This window comes from Diplodia seriata (assembly GCF_021436955.1).
Source record: "Diplodia seriata strain FDS-637 chromosome Unknown scaffold_7, whole genome shotgun sequence".
In the NCBI taxonomy this organism is placed as follows: domain Eukaryota; kingdom Fungi; phylum Ascomycota; class Dothideomycetes; order Botryosphaeriales; family Botryosphaeriaceae; genus Diplodia; species Diplodia seriata.
The window spans coordinates 780,947-801,906 of record NW_027117314.1 but is presented as its reverse complement, the minus strand read 5'-3'; the positions used below and the strand labels follow the sequence as shown (position 1 = coordinate 801,906).

At 59.3% G+C, this 20,960-nt stretch overlaps 6 protein-coding genes across 6 annotated transcripts; 1 reads left to right on the top strand and 5 right to left on the bottom strand.

The window, feature by feature from the left end:
* Positions 1-199: 199 nt before the first annotated feature.
* KRE5 (killer toxin resistant protein) lies at positions 200-4,791 on the bottom strand (the record flags this gene model as incomplete). Its single annotated transcript, XM_066778436.1, has 3 exons — positions 200-3,349; positions 3,401-4,586; positions 4,637-4,791. The coding sequence occupies 3 exons, from the start codon at positions 4,789-4,791 to the stop codon at positions 200-202; spliced, it is 4,491 nt and encodes a 1,496-aa protein (XP_066630873.1).
* A 566-nt stretch (positions 4,792-5,357) lies between these two features.
* SLS55_007009 (uncharacterized protein) lies at positions 5,358-6,119 on the bottom strand (the record flags this gene model as incomplete). Its single annotated transcript, XM_066778435.1, has 3 exons — positions 5,358-5,849; positions 5,898-5,958; positions 6,016-6,119. 3 exons carry the CDS (start codon positions 6,117-6,119, stop codon positions 5,358-5,360), a joined length of 657 nt encoding a protein of 218 aa, XP_066630872.1.
* Positions 6,120-7,979: 1,860 nt separating this feature from the next.
* Positions 7,980-8,861, bottom strand: SLS55_007008 (uncharacterized protein; the record flags this gene model as incomplete). The annotated part of the gene is made up of 1 exon (XM_066778434.1): positions 7,980-8,861. The coding sequence occupies one exon, from the start codon at positions 8,859-8,861 to the stop codon at positions 7,980-7,982; it is 882 nt and encodes a 293-aa protein (XP_066630871.1).
* A 438-nt stretch (positions 8,862-9,299) lies between these two features.
* Positions 9,300-10,545, bottom strand: SLS55_007007 (uncharacterized protein; the record flags this gene model as incomplete). Its single annotated transcript, XM_066778433.1, has 2 exons — positions 9,300-9,541; positions 10,077-10,545. The coding sequence occupies 2 exons, from the start codon at positions 10,543-10,545 to the stop codon at positions 9,300-9,302; spliced, it is 711 nt and encodes a 236-aa protein (XP_066630870.1).
* A 2,201-nt stretch (positions 10,546-12,746) lies between these two features.
* PMR1 (High affinity Ca2+/Mn2+ P-type ATPase-like protein) lies at positions 12,747-16,472 on the bottom strand (the record flags this gene model as incomplete). Its single annotated transcript, XM_066778432.1, has 4 exons — positions 12,747-13,169; positions 13,230-13,288; positions 13,343-15,908; positions 16,392-16,472. The coding sequence occupies 4 exons, from the start codon at positions 16,470-16,472 to the stop codon at positions 12,747-12,749; spliced, it is 3,129 nt and encodes a 1,042-aa protein (XP_066630869.1).
* A 471-nt stretch (positions 16,473-16,943) lies between these two features.
* On the top strand, positions 16,944-18,872 carry MCD1 (sister chromatid cohesion protein 1; the record flags this gene model as incomplete). Its single annotated transcript, XM_066778431.1, has 2 exons — positions 16,944-17,207; positions 17,262-18,872. The coding sequence occupies 2 exons, from the start codon at positions 16,944-16,946 to the stop codon at positions 18,870-18,872; spliced, it is 1,875 nt and encodes a 624-aa protein (XP_066630868.1).
* Positions 18,873-20,960: the final 2,088 nt, after the last annotated feature.

Here is a 20,960-nt window from a genome sequence, read left to right as displayed (position 1 = left end):
CAAGCAGCGGAGGGAGCCATGTGCTGATCTGAATGAACGGAATCTGATTTTGATCTACTAACACTTTTCTCTGCTTCCCATATCCACACGTTCCTTCTTCTTCTTCTCCATCTTCTTCCAAGCCTGTACAAAAACAACACAATGCGCTGTTCAAGAAAACGGAAATCTCGCACACTCCCTCCATGTCTATCTCGCCACGCTACAACTCGTCGTGCTTTTTCGCCTTCTCCTTCTCGACCTCCTCGGCCTGCTCCGCGACCTTCTCCAACAACCTCTCGTCCTGCTCGGCACCGTTGTTCTCCGCGACGATGCCCGCGGCGGCGTCGGCCTTGCGGGCCAGGGCCGCAATCTCCTCGTCGTACACGGTCCACTCGGGCACCTGCCTGCGCGCGCGATCCAGCTTGGGCTCCTTGGTCTGCGGGTTGTTGCAGAGGTCGATGGTCTTTGCGCTCCGCAGGGCGTCGTCGCTGCACCACGTCTCGCACCACAGCCAGTCCTGCGGCAGGCTGTGGATGGGCAGCCCGACCTGCATGTTGTTGGGCAGGTCCTGGTCGAGGTTGCTCAGCGAGTTGGGGTCGGCCGAGAGCTGCTGGTACTGCTGGCGCAGGCGGTCGCCCGCGGCCAGCCGGCGGAAGCGGTTGAGGTCGACGACGTAGAGGGCCGAGATGTGGTAGGGGCGGCCCTTGAGGAAGTTCTTCCAGTAGCCCTGCTTCCAGAACCGGAAGCCCTCCATCTCGGTGCGCGAGTCGCACATGGGCGTGAAGCCGTAGGGAGCGCCCTCGAGGTCGTGCGTGACGAGCTCGTGCATGTCGGCGCGCACGATCTGGTCGGCGTCGACGAAGATGACCTTGTCGAGGTCGAGCGGGAAGAGCACGTCGAGGAACAGGATCTTGTAGCCCCAGATCTCGCGCTGCTTTTCCTTCTGCCCGCGCAGCCAGTGCGGCCATTTGTAAGTCACCATCTCATACTCGAACCCGTACGCCGCGGCGAGCGTCGGCAGGAACGACTTGAACGATGGCGACAGGAACTGCTCGATGAACCAGAACTTGACCGTGTGCTTGGTGTGCTTCATCACCGACACCATCATGATGTTGAGCATGCGCTCGTACAGGTGCCCGCTGGCGACGGAGAAGATGTTGATGTCTGCGTGGCGCGAGGACCCGCCAGTCTTGACGTTGATGCCGACCTTGGAGAGGATGCCGTCGGCAAAGGCGGCTCCCTTGGCGGCTAGGTCCTCGACCATGGTCGTCGGCGCCTCGAGCACGTCCTCGTCTTCCTTGCCGGACCGACGCGACAGGCGCGGGTACAGCGTCACGCCCTTGAAGTCCATGAGGGCGATTTCCTTGGTGCGGTCGCCCGGCCGCGGCTCCCACCCGAGCGTGCCCGCGCTGTCGATGGTGAAGATCTCCTGGCTGCGGCCGGGCTGCAGCTCAATGTCGAAGAAACCCGGGTTGGCCTTGAACTGGAAGTAGCCGAGGTTGGCCATGATGATCGTGTCGGCATAGCGAGGGTTCGACGTCGTGCGCAGGTCGAGCTGGGCGCCGCGAGGGTACATGCCGTTGGTGAGGTCGCGGGAGTGGCCTTCGATCAGGATGTACTCGAGCTCGTAGACGGCGTCGATGGACGATTGTCCCTTGAGCTGACTCAACTTGATGTTATCCAGGTCGTGCACCGACTCCTTGGCCGCGACAACCCATTGAGGCGGCACGTCCAGTCCGAGGTTCAGGAGGGCTTCAGAGGGAATACCATCGAACCTGGCCTGCAGTGCCTCGGTGGAGCCATTCTCGTCGAAGGAGGGCTTGGAGGCCAGCACATAGCGGTAGAAGCGCTTCACTGGCAGCTCACTCAGCCTCTCCTTGGGGTTGAGGAACAGTCGCATGTGCACGCCGCTCAGCTCCGAGAGGACCTTGAGGATGGGAAGCCATCTCTGAGCAGTCTCCGAAGAGGGGTCAACAGAGGCGACAATCTGGATCGGAGACGTCTCCAGCTCGCCCGTCTTGATGCACGTGTGGGTTTCGTTCCAGAACTTGAACACGTCGCGACGTGTGGTAGGAGGAGTGTCAAAGATGCCCTCCGGGACGTTTGACACGGTCGAGAGTGCCACCAAGGATGTGAACTGGGCAGATGCACCGGGTGATTTGATCTTGTCCTCAAGGCCCAGGTCCATGATGGCCTTGTTCGCCGGCTCAATGCGCTTCTGTCTCTCGTAAGTCAGGAGGTTTTCCAGGTCGTCGACAGTAAAAGGCCTGCGCTTGCGGATGAGGCCGACAGTTCGGCCGTTAAGGACTAGCGATTCGCGTCCAGAATCGCCGTCGAAGATGCGCATGAGCGGCTTCATGGATTCCCAGTACTCTCCACACTCCTTGAGCTCCCGGGAGCTTGGCACGAAGTCTTCGGGGAGGTCATCCACAAAGCTCTGGCCTTTGTTCTTCCAAAGCAGATAGGACAGCCGTGAGTGCCGGTCCACATCGCCCGTGTGGACAAAAGCCGTCTCGAGATCGCCGTGCTCTGCAGCAAATTGGTAGGCGTCTGCGAGCAGATTCGCGCCCGCGTTGGAGTCGAAGTCGCCGAGAACGATGAGTTGCGCCCACTGGAACCACTCCGAGTCTTCGGCGGGCTTGAATGTCGGCAAGCGCTCGATGAGGTGGCCGTAGTCGGCATATGCCTGAGCCATGTCCACGTGCTTGACGTCCTTCTCATCTTCAGGAACAATCATGGGGTTGCGCCTCACAAGGGCGTTGGCCAGGAAGACGCCAGGAAGCCAGTCGTCGGCATCCTCGTCGAGCTCGTTCTCAAACACGGCCTTTTGTATGGTGTTGAGATCCCGAGAGACCCGCATGCTCATGCTCGAGAGCCACTCGTCGTTGCGACGGAGCGCAACGCCGTTCACAAAGAAAGGAGGAGAGTTGCCGTCGGCAGCCATTCTTGTCAGCCAAGTCGAAGCTGCTTCCACGCGCTGAACGACGCTCGGCTCCTCGAAAAGCTGGTCGAAGCTCTTGGCAACCCGATTGCCGCGGATCTTTGCGTCGGCAGTCACGGTCCCAAAGGCAGTTTTGGAAGGCTCGAAGATTTCCTTCAGCTTAAGCGACTGTTCAAGGTACTGCATGACCGCACTTAGACCATGGTACTCGAGAAGATAGTAGATGACGTGAGCCTGTCGCTCCGCCCTGACATTCTTCGTGGACGGAACAATGCCCCAGCGAACGGCCAGCTTGCGCTTGACCATGCTCTGCAGTGTTTCGACGAGCAGGGTAGCGTCAAGGGCGTTAGTGAGGTCGACCGGAATGACTACGTTCTGGATGTCTCTCTTGACGCTAGGCAGGGTGCCCGGGTAAGAGGGCTGGAGGAGCTAGGAAAAGGTCAGCGTGCTTACAGAGGGATTTGACAGTTGGTGACTTACCGCACGAAGGCTCTCGGGCCATTCCGCATAGCGCTTGTCCTTCTCAAGGTTGTTGAGGAACACAATGACGTTGCCACCCTCTGTCGAGTCCCTCCAGTCGTAGCGCTGCGGCTCATCGTTGTCCTTTGCCTTCGCAATGTTGTTGTTGGCAAGGACATTGATGGCCTCGGGCGGGGTAAAGCCAAGCTTGCGCACGCTGTTGACAATCTGCCTCTCGCGGCGCAAGTGCTCGAGCAGGGCGAAAGCATCCACGTCACGAGGCATGACCTGCACGCCGTTGATCCAAAGGATGTTGTAGCCCGGCGGCAGAACAGCCTCTCTGTTGGCCTTATGCTCCTTCAAGAAGTCCTTGGAAACGTCATGGGCGGCAATGGCAGAAGAGTGCTTGGGGAAGTCTTGCAAGAGCTTAAGCAGAGTATCCAGCGGGTCCTCGGAGCCCATGACGAAGCTTCCAGCCTTGAGGCCCAGGCCTTTGAGGTCCGACTCGGAGAGCGGCTTCAAGTCTGCGACCTCCTCGTCCTGCAAGACAGCCTGGGCGGCGTCTGCGGCGGGTGCCTTGGCATCATCCTCGGCCTGGCGGTCGTCAATGACGATGTAGTCGGTCCTCTTGAGGGCAAGCTCGACGCCGTAGCCATGGACGTCTTGCGGGTCGTGGCGGGTATTCTTGGGGGGCTTGTGGCGCAGAGTGTACGAGGTCTCGCCGGCGCGGGCCGTCTTGATGATGGTCTTGTGGAAGTTGCGGAAGCTGGGAGAGGTGATGTCGGCGTACAGGACCGAGGGGACAGAGCGGTACTCCTGGCGCATGGGGCGGTCGAAGGGCAGGTCCTTGACCCTAGGGTTCTTGACGTCGCCGTGCTCCTTGTCCATGTCGGGCGAGCAGTACTGCTTCCCATTGAGCAGGACCCATGATTCGCAGTCGTCGGGCTGGTCGGGGACCAGCGAGGGCTCGACCGAGGTGTTGTAGAACTGGTAGTGGGCCTCGATGCGCGGGGCGGCGGTGTGGATGGAGAGGGCGAACTGGAACGAGGAGAGGGCGTCGGGGTCGGTAATGTGGCCATCGTCCTGGAGCAGCTGCAGGAAGGCGTCGTACTGGGCCTGTTCCGAGGGCTTGGCGTCGAAGTAGCCGTCGGCGATGCGGTCGAGCAGCGGGAAGTAGGCCGTGGCGTTCTCGAAGGCGGCCGTCTCCCTAGCTCGGGTTAGCATGCGGGGCACGAGAGGCACCAATGGCAGGCGTACAGCAGCTCGACGAGGTACGGCGGAGAATTGAAGCGAGCCTTGAGAGCCACGTTGATGGGCGGGCTGTGGCTCTGGCTGGCGCTGGCACTCGGCGGGGCGAGGGCGGCGAAGAACAGGGCCGCCTGGCTGCGCGGCAGCCAATGACGAACCCTCATGGTGGCGTGGGAAGCGGCGGCGTCGTGGTGTGGAGGAGAGGACGTGGGGTGCAGAGGACAGCTTTCGGGGCGGCACTAGAGACTCGGGCTGGCTGCGGCGGGCGGTTGCATGTCGCGGCGAAGAGGCAATGGCTAGGTGTCGGGCGATCAGGAGGCACGGCGGGCCTGCGCACTCTGCGTCTTCCAGAAAAGAGTCGATTGCGCGCGGCTGAAACACCAGCGAGTGTTGATAGCTGTCATGATGAGCTGCCGCACGGCCCGCCAAGCAGCCTAAGTCCTAGCTATCTCCCCACAGCTGCCCGTCTCCATGACTTCCCATCCTAACCGCGAATGCACGGCGGGTGACAAGGAACTTGCACGCCCGCCTTTACCCTGCACAAACACTGCATTATCAAGTTGGTGTAGGCAGTTGAATCCAAGATCCCGACGTAAATATGTGCATTCAAACCGTATATTTACGTCCGGATTTTGTATTCAACTACCCACCCGGTGAGAGAATTTTTATTAGAAGGCAGATGCGGTTCTTCTATCATTACCGTGGATGTCGTGGTGCACCTTGAAGCAACCTAGCTATCTACATGACCGGGGCCAACATCGAGGAGAACCTTGAGAGCATACCTCCCGATGTCTTTGACGTACCCATTGTCGAGGAGGCTGTCCCAGACCTGCCAACGCAGTGGCGAATTTGGCATGGTCGTCGCGTTGACCAGGTCGACCATCTCGACAATGTCGTCCACTTGCTCCAGTAGGTAGTACCGCTGGTGGTGCAGGATGGCGCCCACGGCATAGGCCGCGCTCTCGGGCAGCCCCAGCACGCCGTATTGCTCGCCCATGGCGTACATGTATACGCATTCCAGCAGCAGCTCGCTATAGCCGCCCACGCCGCCGTACGCCGACACCTCGATCTTGCCGTAATACATCCAGTCCACCATGGCGAACACGAGCTCGGGGTCCGTCTCGGGGAACTCGATGCGCCCCAATATCGTCTCGCGCACGCCCTGCACCCGGAACAGGTACGCGAAGTAGGTCGATGCCGCGCTGAGGATAAGCCGGTGCACCTACCGCTGTGTCATTCGCCTCAGCTTTTATCTGCTACCCGTGCTTACCTTGCGCTCGTGCCCGCCGCACACGATGGTGAAGTCGGTGAGCTCGTCCGTCGACACGAGCCTGCTCGCGCTTAGCACCTGCCCCTAAAATGTTCATCATGCACTGGCGCTGCCTTACCTTGACAGGAAGGTCGCATTAAGGCACCACCGGCAGCGACACACCATGTCATGTATATGCTCGGTGTCGTCTTGCAGCACGATCTTGCTTCCAGTTCCCGACATGGTTGCGCTGATGGTAAGTCGGAGTGAGGGTGCGTGAAGTTGAGTTTCCGAAGATGCAGAAAACGCAGAAGATGAGCCGAAAGAGATCACCGCTGCAGGTTGGTGGCCGGGTGGATTCCATGGCCTTCTCCCGCGGCGCCCTCGAAGCGGGACCCCAAACGGCAACCACCACCCGCTGGCCCTTCCCCTTCCGGCGCAGCCCGTGCCCCCGCGCCCCACTGATCGCCCACCCGCATGCGTTGCCAGGCCAGCAAGCGAGCCGGGTCAACTGACGGACGCCCCGGGTCCCCAGAGGGTGCCCCATATAAACCCTCGCACTCCTCGACCCCCAACTCCTCTTTTCTTCTTCAGCTCTCTTTGCCTTTTGGCTCAGATCAAGTGAAGTAGCTGTTCTTTTTAGTTTAATCTCTAAAACGCCCCTACGGGGGCATTTTCTTGATTAAACTAGTTTTTGGAGACCGGCTGGTGGCCGCTGGGCTCCGCTCATGTCACCGGTCACGGTGTCGCCTCTATTGCACTGCCTGGGGCTGACGCGACCTTCTTCGCTCATTCTTTTCGTTGATCGCTTCAGCTTGACTGGGGCTTCGAGGAAGAGATCTCTGCCGCCTGCCTTGGGCTCTCGCTGCGCTGCGACGTTGAAGTGTTGTGACTTGCCGTGGTGTTTTCCGCCGCTCGCACTGCGCCTGAACCTCGCCCCGTCGCAAAGCGTGAAACGAAGCCGGCTGGCCCACCGCGCACTGAGTCGTCGGCAAGCCGAGTTGGCTCCTCTTTTCGCATCCTTGCGCGATGAGCGACGCCCGCAAGCCACGGTGAGCGACCACCTGAGCGCGCGTCCACTCCCGCCGTTCCCGCCGTCCTCATCCAGCCTGGCCGCGTGGCTCCACGCGGGCGGGATGAGACGAACGTCTCCTGGGCCCAGGATCGCCTCGTAAGGATGCGCGTGTGCCAAGTCTGCCGTTGTTGAGCGCCGCCCGACACCGGTGGGCAAGTGCCAGACCGTCTTTCACCGAAGCGATTCTGGACCACCGACGTCGTCGCGTTGAGAGGGCCAAAGGTTGCGACGCGCAGCTCTTGTGTTTAGACCGGATGCGCGTGCAACAGCTTCGGGCACAGAGAAAAGATCGCCACCAGGTATAAAGCGGCTCCGGGTGCACTGATGACGGCAAGGCAGCGCAAGGCAGCGCAAAGCCGCGCAACTGACCTCCACACCCAGCGTCCATGCAGGGCGACACCTCTCAGACTAAGTACCAGTTGACTGACCTGTCTTCGAGCCACATCCCATCGAGCGCGCGCAGTCAAGGCAGCGTCATTCCGCATGGTACACTCCATGGTTCACGGGAGGAGTGTCTAGGCAATCCGTTGCAAGTCCCCCTCTCGGCCGCACCTCTCGCTCCACCAGCCCTGAACGTCATCCGTGTCCTCCTAGACGCTTCAGTCTCCGATCCTTTACACTACGCCTCTGCCTTCAAGCCATCGAACCCGACTTCCCAGTCTCCGTTGGCAGCGCGAAATGCCACAAAGCACCGGGATACCGACTTGTTCGGTCACAATGGGGTCATGTTTAGCGGCGGGTAGTCGAAAAGACCTTGTGTCGAATCTAGATGGAGCACTCGGCGATTGCGCAGTCTCCGCTGATAGGAAGACAGGATGCTATAGTGGCACAAATCTACACATCGTGACTTAGCGGCTTGCGGTCGAAGTGTTACTGAGGATGAAAGTGATTCCACTCAATGCACCTGCTGCACGCCCGCAAATGCTCTTTGAATGCCCATCTGGGAGTACTAATGGCACCATCGCTATATCTACTGCTTCGACTCCGCCGTGAAGTCCTCCTCCACGTTTTCAGCGCAGGCAGTCTCTTTACTCCTCCGGGTACACCATCTTCTTCGTCACGCCTCCATCCACCACAATCTCCTCTCCCGTGACGAACCCGCTTTCGGCCAAAAACACCACCGCGCGCGCAATGTCGTCGACTCGTCCGACGCGGCCGGCGGGATGCCACGCATGGTCCGCCTCGCCCAGGGCCTCGCCCCACGCCGCGCCCTTCGCGTCCGCCGCCGCGTTCTCGTCATCGACATCGATCCAGCCGGGCGTGACGGCGTTGACGCGGATGCCGTGCGCCTCGCCCAGCGACACGGCCATGCTCCGCGTCAGGCCGAGCAGGCCCGCCTTCGCCGCGCTGTACGCCTCGTGGTTGGGCTCGGCCTGGTGCGCGCGCGTGGACGCGACGTTGACGATGGAGCCGCCGGCCGGCCGGCCTTGTCGTCCAGGTTCGCCCGTCTTCGCCGCCAGCATCGGCACGCACAGCCGGGCCAGCAGGAACGGCGCCGTCAGCCCCACGGCCAGCTTGACGTCCCACTCGCGCTCGACGGCGTCGTCCGCGTCGTCCATGCGCCGGCCCCCGCTCCACGTGTGCGGCGTCGCGAAGGCGTTGTTGACCAGCACGTCCAGCCGGTCGTCGAAGAAGGTCGAGGCTTCGGCGACGGCCGATTTGAGCTGCGCGCGGTCAGCTAGGTCGACGACTCGGCCCTTGAAGGCTGGAGAGGAAGAGGATGAGGAGGAGGAGGGCTTGGCCCAGGATGAGGCGAGGGACAATGTGTTTTCGAGCTCGGGCTTGTTGGAGTCGACGAGGAAGACGCGGTGCCCTTTCGAGAGGAGGCTGCGGGCCAGGCCGCGGCCGATGCCGCGTGCGGCGCCGGTGACGAGGTAGTGCATGGGGGCTTCGGATGAGTCGGATGCCATTGATGGTTGGCAATGGGCCGTTCAGATAGGGTGAAGCTTGAGAAGTGTTGCAAGGAGGGTAAGAAAAAGTGGAATGACGTCGAGGAGGCTAAAGTCCGTTAACGCCAGGAGAGCACAGGGCAGTCGCTGGTCTTATGGAACCGTTCCCTCGCTCACCTTAGCGTCGGATATTTCCCCGGGTTCGGGCGGCCTGACCTCCACACCACCAGTGCCTCGCCGCGCCCCATCTCACGACCTCATCAAGCTTCGTCTGTCTCATCTCCGCATACATGCCGTTTGCGGCCGTGAAGCGGGAGGTGGAAATAACAAGAGATATCGTTTCTCTTTTGCCTTGCGGCACTCAATTCTTGGAGTAACATATGAGCAGAAGTGAAGAACTAGCAACCCACAGCAATCCATCGCGACCACCTCACACCTTCTATGCATCGCCCCGTCCAATCAGACCTTATACCCCGCCTTCCGACACCTATCCAAGCACTCTTTTCTGCCGTAGATGCTGCCGAAGCCGACGGGCGGCACCGATCCTGCCGTGGCGTTAAGCTTGTCCGACCCGTCGTCGTTGTAGCCCATGGCCGCCATGGCAATCCAGGACGGCAAGCTCTGAAACAGCGCGTTGGCCAAATTATGCGTGCCCGAGTCCTCCGAGTTCAGCGCCGAGACGAGTTGGGTGTATTCGCAGCCTGGAGAGCATCGCCATCATCAGTATAGTCCTCTCTCCTCTTCAGATGGAGCGAGAAGTGAGTGCGACTGCTGCCATGGCAGTGCGTAAAGATGCAGATCAAGACAGGGCAAGCTAGAGCACAGTTGCTCTCATTTGGACAGGGATGACGGAACACCGCATGATCGACGTCCTTTCAGAAAACTTGACAGATGACAGCCCGTCGCAGCTGTTGTGCGACGACAGGCGACGGCGGTCCATGTCGCCCCTCCGTCTGCCCGTAACGGACGTCTCTTGACCCGATAGGGAGCGACACAGGGAGCGAAAAACGCAGAGCCAGCCAGATGCGGGAACGAGGGCAGACTGCGGTTTTGTGCGACACAACTGGCGGGGACTGCAGGATGCGCATGCAGGAGCGCGCCAGGAAAGAAAAAGGGAAGGGAAAAAAAAAAGGCCAAGCAGGGATGGGCAGGGAACAAAATGGTGCGAATGTAGGGAGAGATTTTCAGAAAGCGAGATCAGATGGAAAGGTGCTTCTTCTTTCTGCATTCACTTACCTGTGTTTTCCATCGTGTGGACGCTCGCGGCAGGGAAGATGGTGCACTTGCCGGAATCCAGCCTGGCCCTGACGGTGCGCGCGCCATTCTCCTCGATCATGTACGTGTGGGTGGTGCCGTTGATGGCCATGACAAAGTTCGTGGCGCGCGGGTGGAAGTGCGGCGGCAGCATGGAGCAGGGCCCCAGGCTCAGCAGCGCCATGGTCATGCCGTTGCCCGTCGCGTATGGAAACGTCGCCCGGTTGGCGTTGACGACGGAGCCCGGCTCCCAGCTGTAGTTGGGCTGCTCGTGGAAATCGAAGACGGTGGCGTTGTCGTCCGGGTACAGCTTGAGCCGCTCCAGCCGCGTCGGCGCGTTCATCGTGGCCTCGACCAGCTGCGCGTCGACGACTTGGTCGACCGCGGCGACGCGGTGCAGGCCGCTTGCCGCAAGGAGGCCGAGGCCGAGCCAGAAGCTTGTTTTGGACATCCTGCCGTTGCTGTGAAGTCGTGTTACAAACGTAGGTACCGCAGACCCAGGCGGTAGGGTGGAACGGAAGTGGCACACAGGAGGGCCAGAGCCTCACTTGCGCGGAGAATGGAAGGAAAATGTAATGTCGCTCTTTGAGGCAGTAAGAGGTAGAGGGCGCCGCTAGTTTTATACCCTCCCACGTACAACCCACGGGCTCGATCACGCACCTCCTCATGGGAAATTGGAGTGAGCAAAAGCATGCTCCGGGGAGGGATGTTGGTGGCCCTTGCCTGATACACTGTTTGTACTCCATCCTCGTCTAGATCGAGCATACCTGGCCACCGAGAAGAAGGAGCTGAATCAAAGATGGTAGTGGCTATTAGCTGATCCTTCCGGCTGCAGTTGTAGTTGGCGTAGCAGCCGAAATGGCTTCCCCTACATATCGGATGAAGAAGTCTGAAGTGATATAACGAGCCACAAAGTAGTCCACTGTGAAAGTCAAGCACTGCCTGCCATTAGCCATCTCAGTGCAGTTTCCAGAGTCCGCATAAATCTCAAAGCCTGCGACAGATGATGGCCTTTGGCCGCACACCATCCTAATCGCAAGCGGAGACAAATGTGTGGCGTGGCGCACATGACACTAGGCTAAGGATAGATGACACTGCCATAAGCTAAAGCTGGGTTCGGCTGGATCGTTGGCAGCTCTCGTCCATTCGGCCTACTGCTTACCTGTGCCGTGTCTCGCAAAGTTGGTGAGAGAGAGGGCTGCGCGAAAGCGGAATGCTGCCAATTTCAGGCTGACCTGCGTGGATACCCATCAAGGCAATGAGGAATGAAGGATCCTGCAAACCAGTGTTCCAGACTTAGAGTTTCAATGTGTAAGCAGACCAACATGGCGCGGCGTTTTGCTATAGTCTGCTGTCCAAGGCGGTGCTCCCCCTGCGAGTCGCTGATCCGGGGCTAGCCTCATGCACGCCTGCAAAATACGAAGTTCGTACAGCGGCCAGTTCAAGCAGGACGAGCGGCGTCTACTTGCTGCACTACCGAAGCGACGATCTCATCCAGTTGTCACGATGTGGCGTTGTCTCAAGCTTACTGCGGAAAAGCTTCTGCCATCGCAGACAAAGGGATCCAGAGACTGGTTGTTAGCAGCGGGGCTCTAGGGATCCTCTGTAGCTGTGAATCATCCAACGGGCCCATTCTCCTGCAGTCCATGGTGGCGACGTCCGACGCACGCCGCCGTTGAGAGTAGAGCAGCACCACATGAATCGGAGGATCCTGGGAGAACGGCATTCCAGGCTGTGGACGCTTGGGAATGAAACGGTCGCGCACCTGCAGGTACCAATCCCGGCCACCGGGAAACCCCCTCGTGGCACATGGGCTAGTGGACACGACTGAAACAGCTCCATCTGGCTGCATCTCTCCTCGACGTGGTACAGGAAAGTTTTTGCAAGTCCACCAACTTGTCTGATGATGGCCCGCGCTCTGATCCCTTTCTTCCGTCCCGCGGACCTCGGACGCATGAACGGGGCCCCCGGCTGTGCTACTGATTCTGCTGTGATGTAGATCTTGTGGAACCTAGTCGGCGGTCGAGCGTCCATGTGGGCCGCTGCGCTGTGACCTTTTCACTTACCCCGACCCGGCCCAACACGAGAGACGTGCATGAAGCCTTCTCGCTTCGCAATATGGATCATTATTGGCGGATTCGAGACTACCAAGCCATTGCTGACGCTGTATCGCTTGGCCACGAGCACACGGGAAAAACTTGACCAGATGAAGCGAACTGGACCGGAGGATCGTCAGTTGGGTGCCGCGACGGCTTGATCAAAGCAGGGGTCGAGACTGGGTGGATGTCGACAGGTAGTGGTGGCGAGTCTTGGATAATAAGGTTCGGCACTTGACAATCAGCCGCTCTCTTGGTCTTTGGAAGATCTGAAGTGATGAGAAAAAGCGATATCAGGACCAACACGATGACTTTTGTGATAGAGAATGTTGCCACTTTTCTCGCAAATCCATCTCCAGCGGACGGCCCTACCTACAACGCATCAAGGGGTATCGCAGTCATGCCAAAACACCTCCAGAATGACTTTGAAGCATTAACTCTATGGCGCAAGCGAGCACTCGCACAATCCACTTGACTCGCCAATCCAATCATTTGCACCAAACCTCCCGTCGCAGTCCGCTCCCTACATGTACAAAGCCCTTTACCTTCTCCTCGCTCAGACAGCCGCGCTATAAGTACCCATAAACCCTCTCCGACTCTTCATTTTTGTGTACAACTTTCTCCCTTCGTCCGCCCAGAACACCAGGCTAGCAAGGGCAAGCAGCCTGATCAAATCAGCGAGCGAGAGCGCCTCCGTCTGGAAGACGTTCTGCAAGCCGGGGAAGTAGATGACAAACATTTGACCAATCAGAGAACCCATGACAGCGAAATTGAACATGCGGTTCCCTGCCAGCTTCGTCTCTCCTTTCACCACACTCTTGGATTCGGACCGGCAAGTGAGGGCGTTGAACATGTCGAAGAAGACGAAAGCTGTGAAGGTCATGGTGGTGTCGCGAGCCGTGACAGCGCCATCCTGCATGCATTGGATATAGACAGCCAAGGTGCCGAGCATGATGATCGATGCTTGCGTGAGAACGCGCTGCAGAAGAGGCCGCGTTAGGACTCGAGCCGTCTTGCTCCGGGGAGGCCGAGACATGACAGCAGGGTCAACAGGTTCGACGCCGAGCGACTGGGCGGGTGGGCCATCCATGAGAATGTCTGTTCAACGAGAGTTAGGAACTGCGCCGTAACCATGAGAAAGGGGCTTCGTACTTATCCAAAGAATCTGCATGGCATTGAGTGGGTTCTTGAAGCCCATGAATGTGCTCACAAGCACCAGGCTCAATGCCGCAGCGCTCGTACTCAGCTGGAAGGTCAGGAAGTTCTGAATGTTGTAAAAGATCCCCTTGCCCTCTTCAATGGCGGCGAGGATGGTGGAGAAGTCGTCATCGGTCAAAATCATGTCTGCCGCCTCCTTGGCCACATCAGTGCCGAGCTGTCCCATGCTAATGCCGATATCAGCCTTCTTCAGGGCCGGCGCATCGTTTACGCCATCGCCGGTCATAGCAACCACGTCTCCGCGGGCTTGCAGCGCCTTGACAATCTTCAACTTGTGATCGGGGCTTGTCCGAGCGAAGATGGTCGTCGTAGCAATCGCACGGGACAGCTCTTCCTCGCTCATCTGGTCAAGCTCGTCGCCGCGCAGGACCGCCGGACCGATGGAAGAATTCTGGTTGATGGGCATGCCGAGTTTCTGGCCAATCGCGACGGCTGTGGTCTCGGCGTCACCAGTGATCATAATGACCTTGACGCCTCCAGCCATCAGACGACGGATCGAGCGGTCGACCCCTTTGCGCGGCGGATCGTTCATGCCCACGAGACCAGCGAAAGCGAGGCCGTGGTACGAATCTTCATCCTTCTCGGGGGAGAAGCCGAGCACGGGAGACGAGGCAGCACTGCGACTCCTGTGCGGCGGCTTCAAGCCACCCGACCCGCGGACTGATCCACTCGCAAAGCCAAGAACGCGCAGCCCATCCTGGGCCATGTGGTCCGCAGCGCTGACTGCCTCCCGTCTCTTGGCGTCATCAAGCGGCACTTCACGGCCTTGGGCGGTGATGTATGTGTCGCACCGATCCAGTACCTTTTCCAGCGCGCCCTTGATGTATGCCACATCAGGCGCGCGCGCACTCTCAGAGCCGGAATTTCCCTGTACCACACAACCCATCCATTTGCGCTCAGAGCTGAAGGGCGTCTCATTGAGCCGTGTTCCGATTCTCTCGCGGACATCGTCCTCGCCAAACTCGTCCAACAGATCAAGGAGCGCGACGTCTGTGGGCTGGCCAACCCAGCGGCTTTTGGCGCTGGATGGGTCATCGGCGCCACCAAGAGTTGATGACAGAACGGCGGCAGTTGCATTTGAGGCGGCGGAAGGGCTGATCAGGCGACCGTGGTTGACAATATTCCCAATGCGCAGAATGGTCCGGGTCGCTGGGTCGAGGGAAGCCGAGTCTCTCTTTCGCATGACGTCAACCGGCTCTTTGTCCTCAAAGTGCCAGAGTTTTGTGACGGTCATATGGTTCGTTGTCAAGGTTCCTGTAATGAGATCAGAATGTGAGCGTCGACACAGGTGCCATTCTGAGGCACTGCAGGTCTTACCTGTTTTGTCGGTGCAAACGACGTTGACCGAACCCAGAGTCTCGACGCTTGGGAGCCTCCTGACGATAGCGTTCTTCTTGGACATCCTCAACACCCCCAGCGCCAGCGTGACAGTGACGATGATCGGAAGCCCCTCGGGGATAGCAGCGACGGCCAGTGAAACACCAATGGTAAAGAGATCTAGGAAAGCCCATCCACGCCACAAGCCCACGAGCATGATGAATGCGATGACGCCGAAGGACATGTAGCTCAGGTCCTTTCCAAGGCGGTCCATGGACAACTGCAACGGGGTTCGGGGGCTCTCAATCTCCTGCAGCGAGGCGGAAATGGCACCAAATTCGGTGTTGCCGCCAGTCCCAATGACGATGCCTTGGCCATAGCCGGATCGCACAAGGGTGCCCATGAAGGCGATGTTAATCTGATCGTTCAAGCGGATATCCGCTCCGACGGTGCCGGTAGCCGGAGAAGCATAAAAAGGAGCCTGTGGCCCCGGCGATGCCCATCCATTGCCGCGCGACGCTTTGTCGAGAGTATCGGGCTTCTTTGAGACGGGCTCGTTCTCGCCAGTCAAGTTGGACTCGTCAATGGAGAGGTCGGCGGCGTGAGTGATGCGGATATCGGCAGGGACACGATCACCGGTATGGAAGAGCACCAGGTCGCCCGGCACGAGCTGGGTGGCAGAGATTGTCATGGACGCACCCTCGGCAGCCTCAAGCGCAGCGGTAGTGTCCTCCAAAGCACCCGTGGGGACGGTGGCCGAGCCATTTTCCTGCGGGAGCCTCGGCGACGAGCGAGGGCCATTAGGAAAGTTGCTCCGAATGACATGGGCCGAGTGCGGGACCAGCTGGTTCAGGGCTTCCAGAGACTTTTCGGAGCGATACTCCTGCACAAAGCCAACCGACACAACAATGGTCACAGCAGCGGCAATGCTTACGGCATCGTCATAGTTGCCCATGATCAGAGACACGCCGGCAGAGCCCAGCAACAGCAATATGAGAGTCTCCTGGAACTGCTTGAGGAAGCGCAGCCAGAGGGGCTCGGGCTCTTCGTGGGGCAGCTCGTTGAGGCCATGGTCGTGGATGCGCGCCGAGGCCTCGGACGGCGAAAGGCCAGATTTCAGAGAGGTCGCAAGTTGGAGGGCAGTGTCGTCGGCAGACAGGACCGAGTAGGACGAGGTGATGGACTGTTGGCAGTGGCAGGTCTATCAGCATCAAAGTTGGATGGAGGGAAGGGTGGTGGTGGTACCGGCTGGTCGGGGTTGCGGCCGCGGCGCGAGGCAGGGCGGGAGACAGGAGCGGAGCCTAGCTTGGGCGAGAGCGGTCGCAAGGAGAGGGAGTCGCTCGGAGCGTGGAGCGGAAGGGCTGGCGAATCTCCTCGTGGCATTGTTGCATGGCCGCCGCCAGCTGGCGACGGAGTACGAGGTGAGGGCTGGGGAATCGAGGCACGGGCGGGGACGGCGCGGGGCGACGGGGCGAATGGCAGTTTATATCGGCTGGGAGGTCATGGGCGGCAGGACGCGGGCGTGCGGAGGGCGGACTGGCGGTGTGGTGTTGTGAAAGAGAGCAGCTGGTGGAGGAGACCTTGGGAAATCGAGACAGATCCCCCCGACGGATGCAGGGCTAGCTCCATACGCCTGGCCCCGGCGCCGCGGTACGTACACAAGTACCTGCCGTACGAAGCCCGCCCGCAAGGTGCGGCGCCTCGCCGGGCGCGGGATTCTCTGCGATGCGCGCTGCAGCTTAGCCATGCCGCGGTACAGATGCAATTGCCAGGAGACGCTGCCTGAGTGCTGGACGATCCCGGGCCGGGCGTAGCTCTCCGCTAGAGCGCGGGCGGAGCGCAGCCTTGGCGCGAGGATCGCGGGATGACTCAGCCACCAGGCTCCCAGCCACGGCCTCTGCGCGCCTGATCCCAGCCTGCCCACGCTGCTCCCGCCGCGCGCGCACCACCACCACCACCACCACTCCCCGTCCCACCGCTCCATCACCACCCGCGCCCGCCCCACCCCGGCGCATTGCCCCCGAGCGCTGCCATTGCTTCTGCTGCCTACGCCCCCGCATTGCCCTGACCACTGCCTCTTTACGACACGCGTTGCCCCCCGAACGCGCCCGTCGCAGTGTTTGCCCGGCGCGTCGCCAGGAACCACAACACGCGGCGAGTACCTGCCCATCCGCCGGGGCCGTCTCCACCACCACCACCAACAACAACTACCTAGACCATGTTCTACTCCGAGACCCTCCTGTCCAAGACCGGGCCGCTGGCCCGTGTCTGGCTCGCCGCCAACCTCGAGCGCAAGCTTTCCAAGAGCAACATCCTACAGTCCAACATCGAGACCAGCGTTAGCGCCATCGTCGACCAAGGCCAGGCCCCAATGGCTCTCCGCCTCAGTGGCCAGCTTCTGCTCGGTGTCGTGCGCATCTACAGCAGGAAGGCCCGCTACCTCCTCGACGACTGCAACGAAGCCCTCATGAAGATTAAGCTGGTATGTAAATGCCCTCGTGCTTCTTCCGCAACCCCATTTCTGACTGCATTCTAGGCCTTCCGTCCGGGCAACGTCGATCTTCCCGTCAACCAGGCCCAGTCCGTGAACCCCGCCTCGTTGACCCTTCCGGATGTCCTGACCGAGCTCGACCTGCTTGCGCCTATGCCTGACCCCTCCCTGCTACTGTCGCAGGAGCCTGAGATCGAGACCGGCCGCCGCGACCCCACGCTTTTGGATCTTCCCAGCCAGTATCTTATGGACACCCAGGAGCGCCAGGCCCAGGAGACGTTGCAGCTTGGCGACGACGACCTTTACCTGGATATCAGCGAGGGTCCCGATCTTACCATGGACCGCAGCATTGAAGTCGGCCGTGATGCTCCGCTCCCCAGGCCCGCCTCCGAGGAGGTTGCTCCTAGCCCTAAGCCGCTTGAAGACGACGGACTTGTGCTCGATCTAGGCGACGATTCTGTTCTCCCCACCACCGACCTTGGTCGCAGGCCCTCCCTTGGAGACGACGATATTGCTATGGGCGGACTGGATGATGAGCCTGCTCCCGCTCCCGCCCCCGAGGAGGAGGAAGCCCGTGCGCCCACCCCTCTTGACGAAGACCAGCAGGAGGCGGACAATCGCCGCCGTGAGAGTGCCTCTCCTCTTTCCTCTGCCCGCTCTAGCGTTGCTCGCGAGCTTGAGGAAACCTTCCATTTTGATCAGGAGAACACCGTCATGGATTATGATGAGGAGCTTGCCACCGCTCCTCAGCGCGTCAAGAGGCGCAAGATTCTTCAGGCCGATGACGACACCGAATACTCGCAGTCCCAGTTCAAGGCTCAGATGAACGACCACACCAAGATCCTCAAACAGCCCGAGTTCCTCCCGCGCGATCCCATGTTGCTCGCTCTCATGAACATGCAGAAGAATGGCGGCTTCGTCTCCAGCATCCTTGGCGGTGGAATCAGCCAGGGCTGGGCTCCCGAGCTCCGGGGCATACTGTCGCTGGAGGTTGTTCGCCGCTCGGGAGAGCTGAAGCGCAAGCGCGGCGCCCCGGGTGCCATTGAGGGATTGGAGCAGGAGCAAGATGGACAGGCTCCGCAGCTCGAGATCCCCGACGAATCTGGTTTCGACCTCAGTGCGGGCGCCGGCCTTGATGCCGGCGGCGACACCACCCTGAACATTGGCCAGGAAGAGGAGCTCGGCAATGTTCCGGCTCGCGAGCGTACCGCCTCCATCGAGCCGGTTCCCGAAGACGACGAGCAGGCCATGTCTCCTCTGCCCGGCGATAACTTCGACGACACGACTGCGCCCTTGCTGCACCCCGAGGACGCTGGACCCATCTCTGTCGGTACCCGCCACGCCGTGCACATTCTCCGCGAGAAGTTCGGACCCGAGGCCGAGTCTTCGCCTAACGCGCGCCAGAAGAGCAGTGTGCTCTTCCAGGACATGCTTCCCGAGGCCACCACCACGAAGGCCGACGCGACCAAGATGTTCTTCGAGTGCCTCGTGCTGGCAACCAAGGATGCTGTCAAGGTTGAGCAGAAGGCGGACGACCTTGGCGCTCCGATTCGCCTGCGGGCGAAGCGTGCCTTGTGGGGCGACTGGGCTGAGATGAGCGCCGGCGGTGAGATTGCCAACCAGAGCCAGGCCCAGGAGGTCGCTGCTGCTGCCTGAACGCGTGCTTGCATTTTGGTTTAGGTCTCTTCTACTGCGCGGCGTCTGGAGCATTGGGGAGGTTTGGGACACTCCACCCGTCTTCTACTTTCTTGGATACGACTGCTTTTAGCTTTGACGGCGACTAACGGAAATCGGAAAACTTGGCGCATATGATCGAAAGGGATCTGCACATCTGGATTCTTTCTTATTTATTTTGGACACGGAAACCTTGGGGGCTATTGATTAGGCAGTCATGGGCTTTCTTTCTCTCTTCATACCCTCGTTTCCCTGTTCGAGTTGGCGGAGAAGGGGATCACTGTATGATTAGGACGCATGGGAAATGGTTGGGAATTGCCCAAGTGACGACCTTAGTAGCTAGGGTAGATAGCTCGCTCAATGCAAGGAAGGGACCCTGATGGAAACGTCCGCGCCCTACACTACGTGCATACTGAAGGGCCGCCTGCATGGCGTACTGGGCTGCAGGTCAAGCCTGCCACTAATGCCAGCGCACTGCGATTGGGTACATTTTAGGCTGCAGGGTTGCTTCGCAAAGCTATCTTTCGACCACATTCACATGCTTCTTACTAAGACGTTTTCTCACCAATCGCGCTCCCATTACACAACATATCGGCCCGCGCTTTTGCTTATAGTAACGAACCGGTCCAGAAATAGCCACGGTCACTTGCGGTTGCTTCCTTTGTCAGCCACTTACCAAGTTTGTAGTAACACACTTTTCTTTCCTCTGAGGCTTGCCCTTCTTTGTCCAATCGTCTCTATCTGTTTCTACCTGCAGTTCTTATCTGAGCCGGCACGCGGTTTTTCTTTCTCCACAGTCCCCACCCCCCCGGTTGTTTCTCATTACCTTGGGTATCACCCAGTGGTGCGGTGCGGGCCGGCTCGGACTTGCTTGCATGCAGCGGGACCCTGCCTGAGGCGGATCTGGGGATAGCGCTGTTTGACGTTCTCGACGGTTAGTGACTGCTGGCGGTGATGGTGGTGTGGAATGGGGTTGGGGTCATCCGGCCGGGAGGTTGGTTCGAACTGATCTAGGAAAGGAGTAGTCGGGAAGAATAGATATCTTTATAAAAAGGAAGTTATGGCCGGAGAGGTACGAAGCATGGTATGAAACTATGTTGGATTCAAACGAGTATGTCCTTGATTACATGCGGGGTAATGAAGTGAACTTTATGTCAATTTTATTTTCTCTCTACCGCTCATATATGCATTGTTTTAAGTCTTGGAAGATGACTGTTGTAGTGGCGCAAGGAAACTGGACCCCGGTGGTTGCCACGATAGCGACAGACAGCGGAGAATGATGCAAGCGGTGAGTGGGATCGGTTCATTCGGCTCCCATAGCCCTTGTCATTTCTCCAGGATGAATACGGCCCCGTTATCGGGGGAAGCGTCGTATGCTAGATGACATCTGTCGGCCGTGCCATAGTGGACAATTGTTGCTCGCCTTCTCAGATAGGAAGAGGGAGCTATCTATAAAGGCCGACTCTTATCTCTCTTCCTAGGCCGCAGGCAAGGGGAAAAGAGATAATTCTCCTATTCTCCTCGATCGCGCGGCAAAAAAGTCCAGGTTCGCCACCGTTTTTCCCCACTGCCAAGGTCTTGGAAGAGGTGGAGGGGGGTGACGTTGTAGTGGGATCCTGTCGGGTTCCCGGAATGTCGGTTGAGGTGGGAGAGTTTAGAATTGCTTGAGTCTTCCGGTGGGAGCCGTCACTCTACATGCAATTGCCGCGCCTTTCGGGCAGGATTGTCACTCATGCTCGCAGATCAGTTGGAATACGTCACTGGTACCGAATGGAAAAGAGGGAAGGGAACATGTGCAGAATATGATGGAAGATGTCGTGTTGAGATAAAGAACAGGGAAACGACGCGCGGCCGATCACATCTGCGGTAGAGCTGTCATAGATTCTGCGGTGCGACTTTGTGTTGTACAACTGTCCTATTGCTATTTGATGGTGATGACGGAGATGGGCGTAGTGTTGGGTGTTACGGGAGATGTCGTCGCAGATTACTGCTTGCAGGTCTGGCCCTTGGGCCGTTGGATATCAAAAGTTTAAATGGTATCACAGCATCCGCGCAGGATTCCAACGCCGG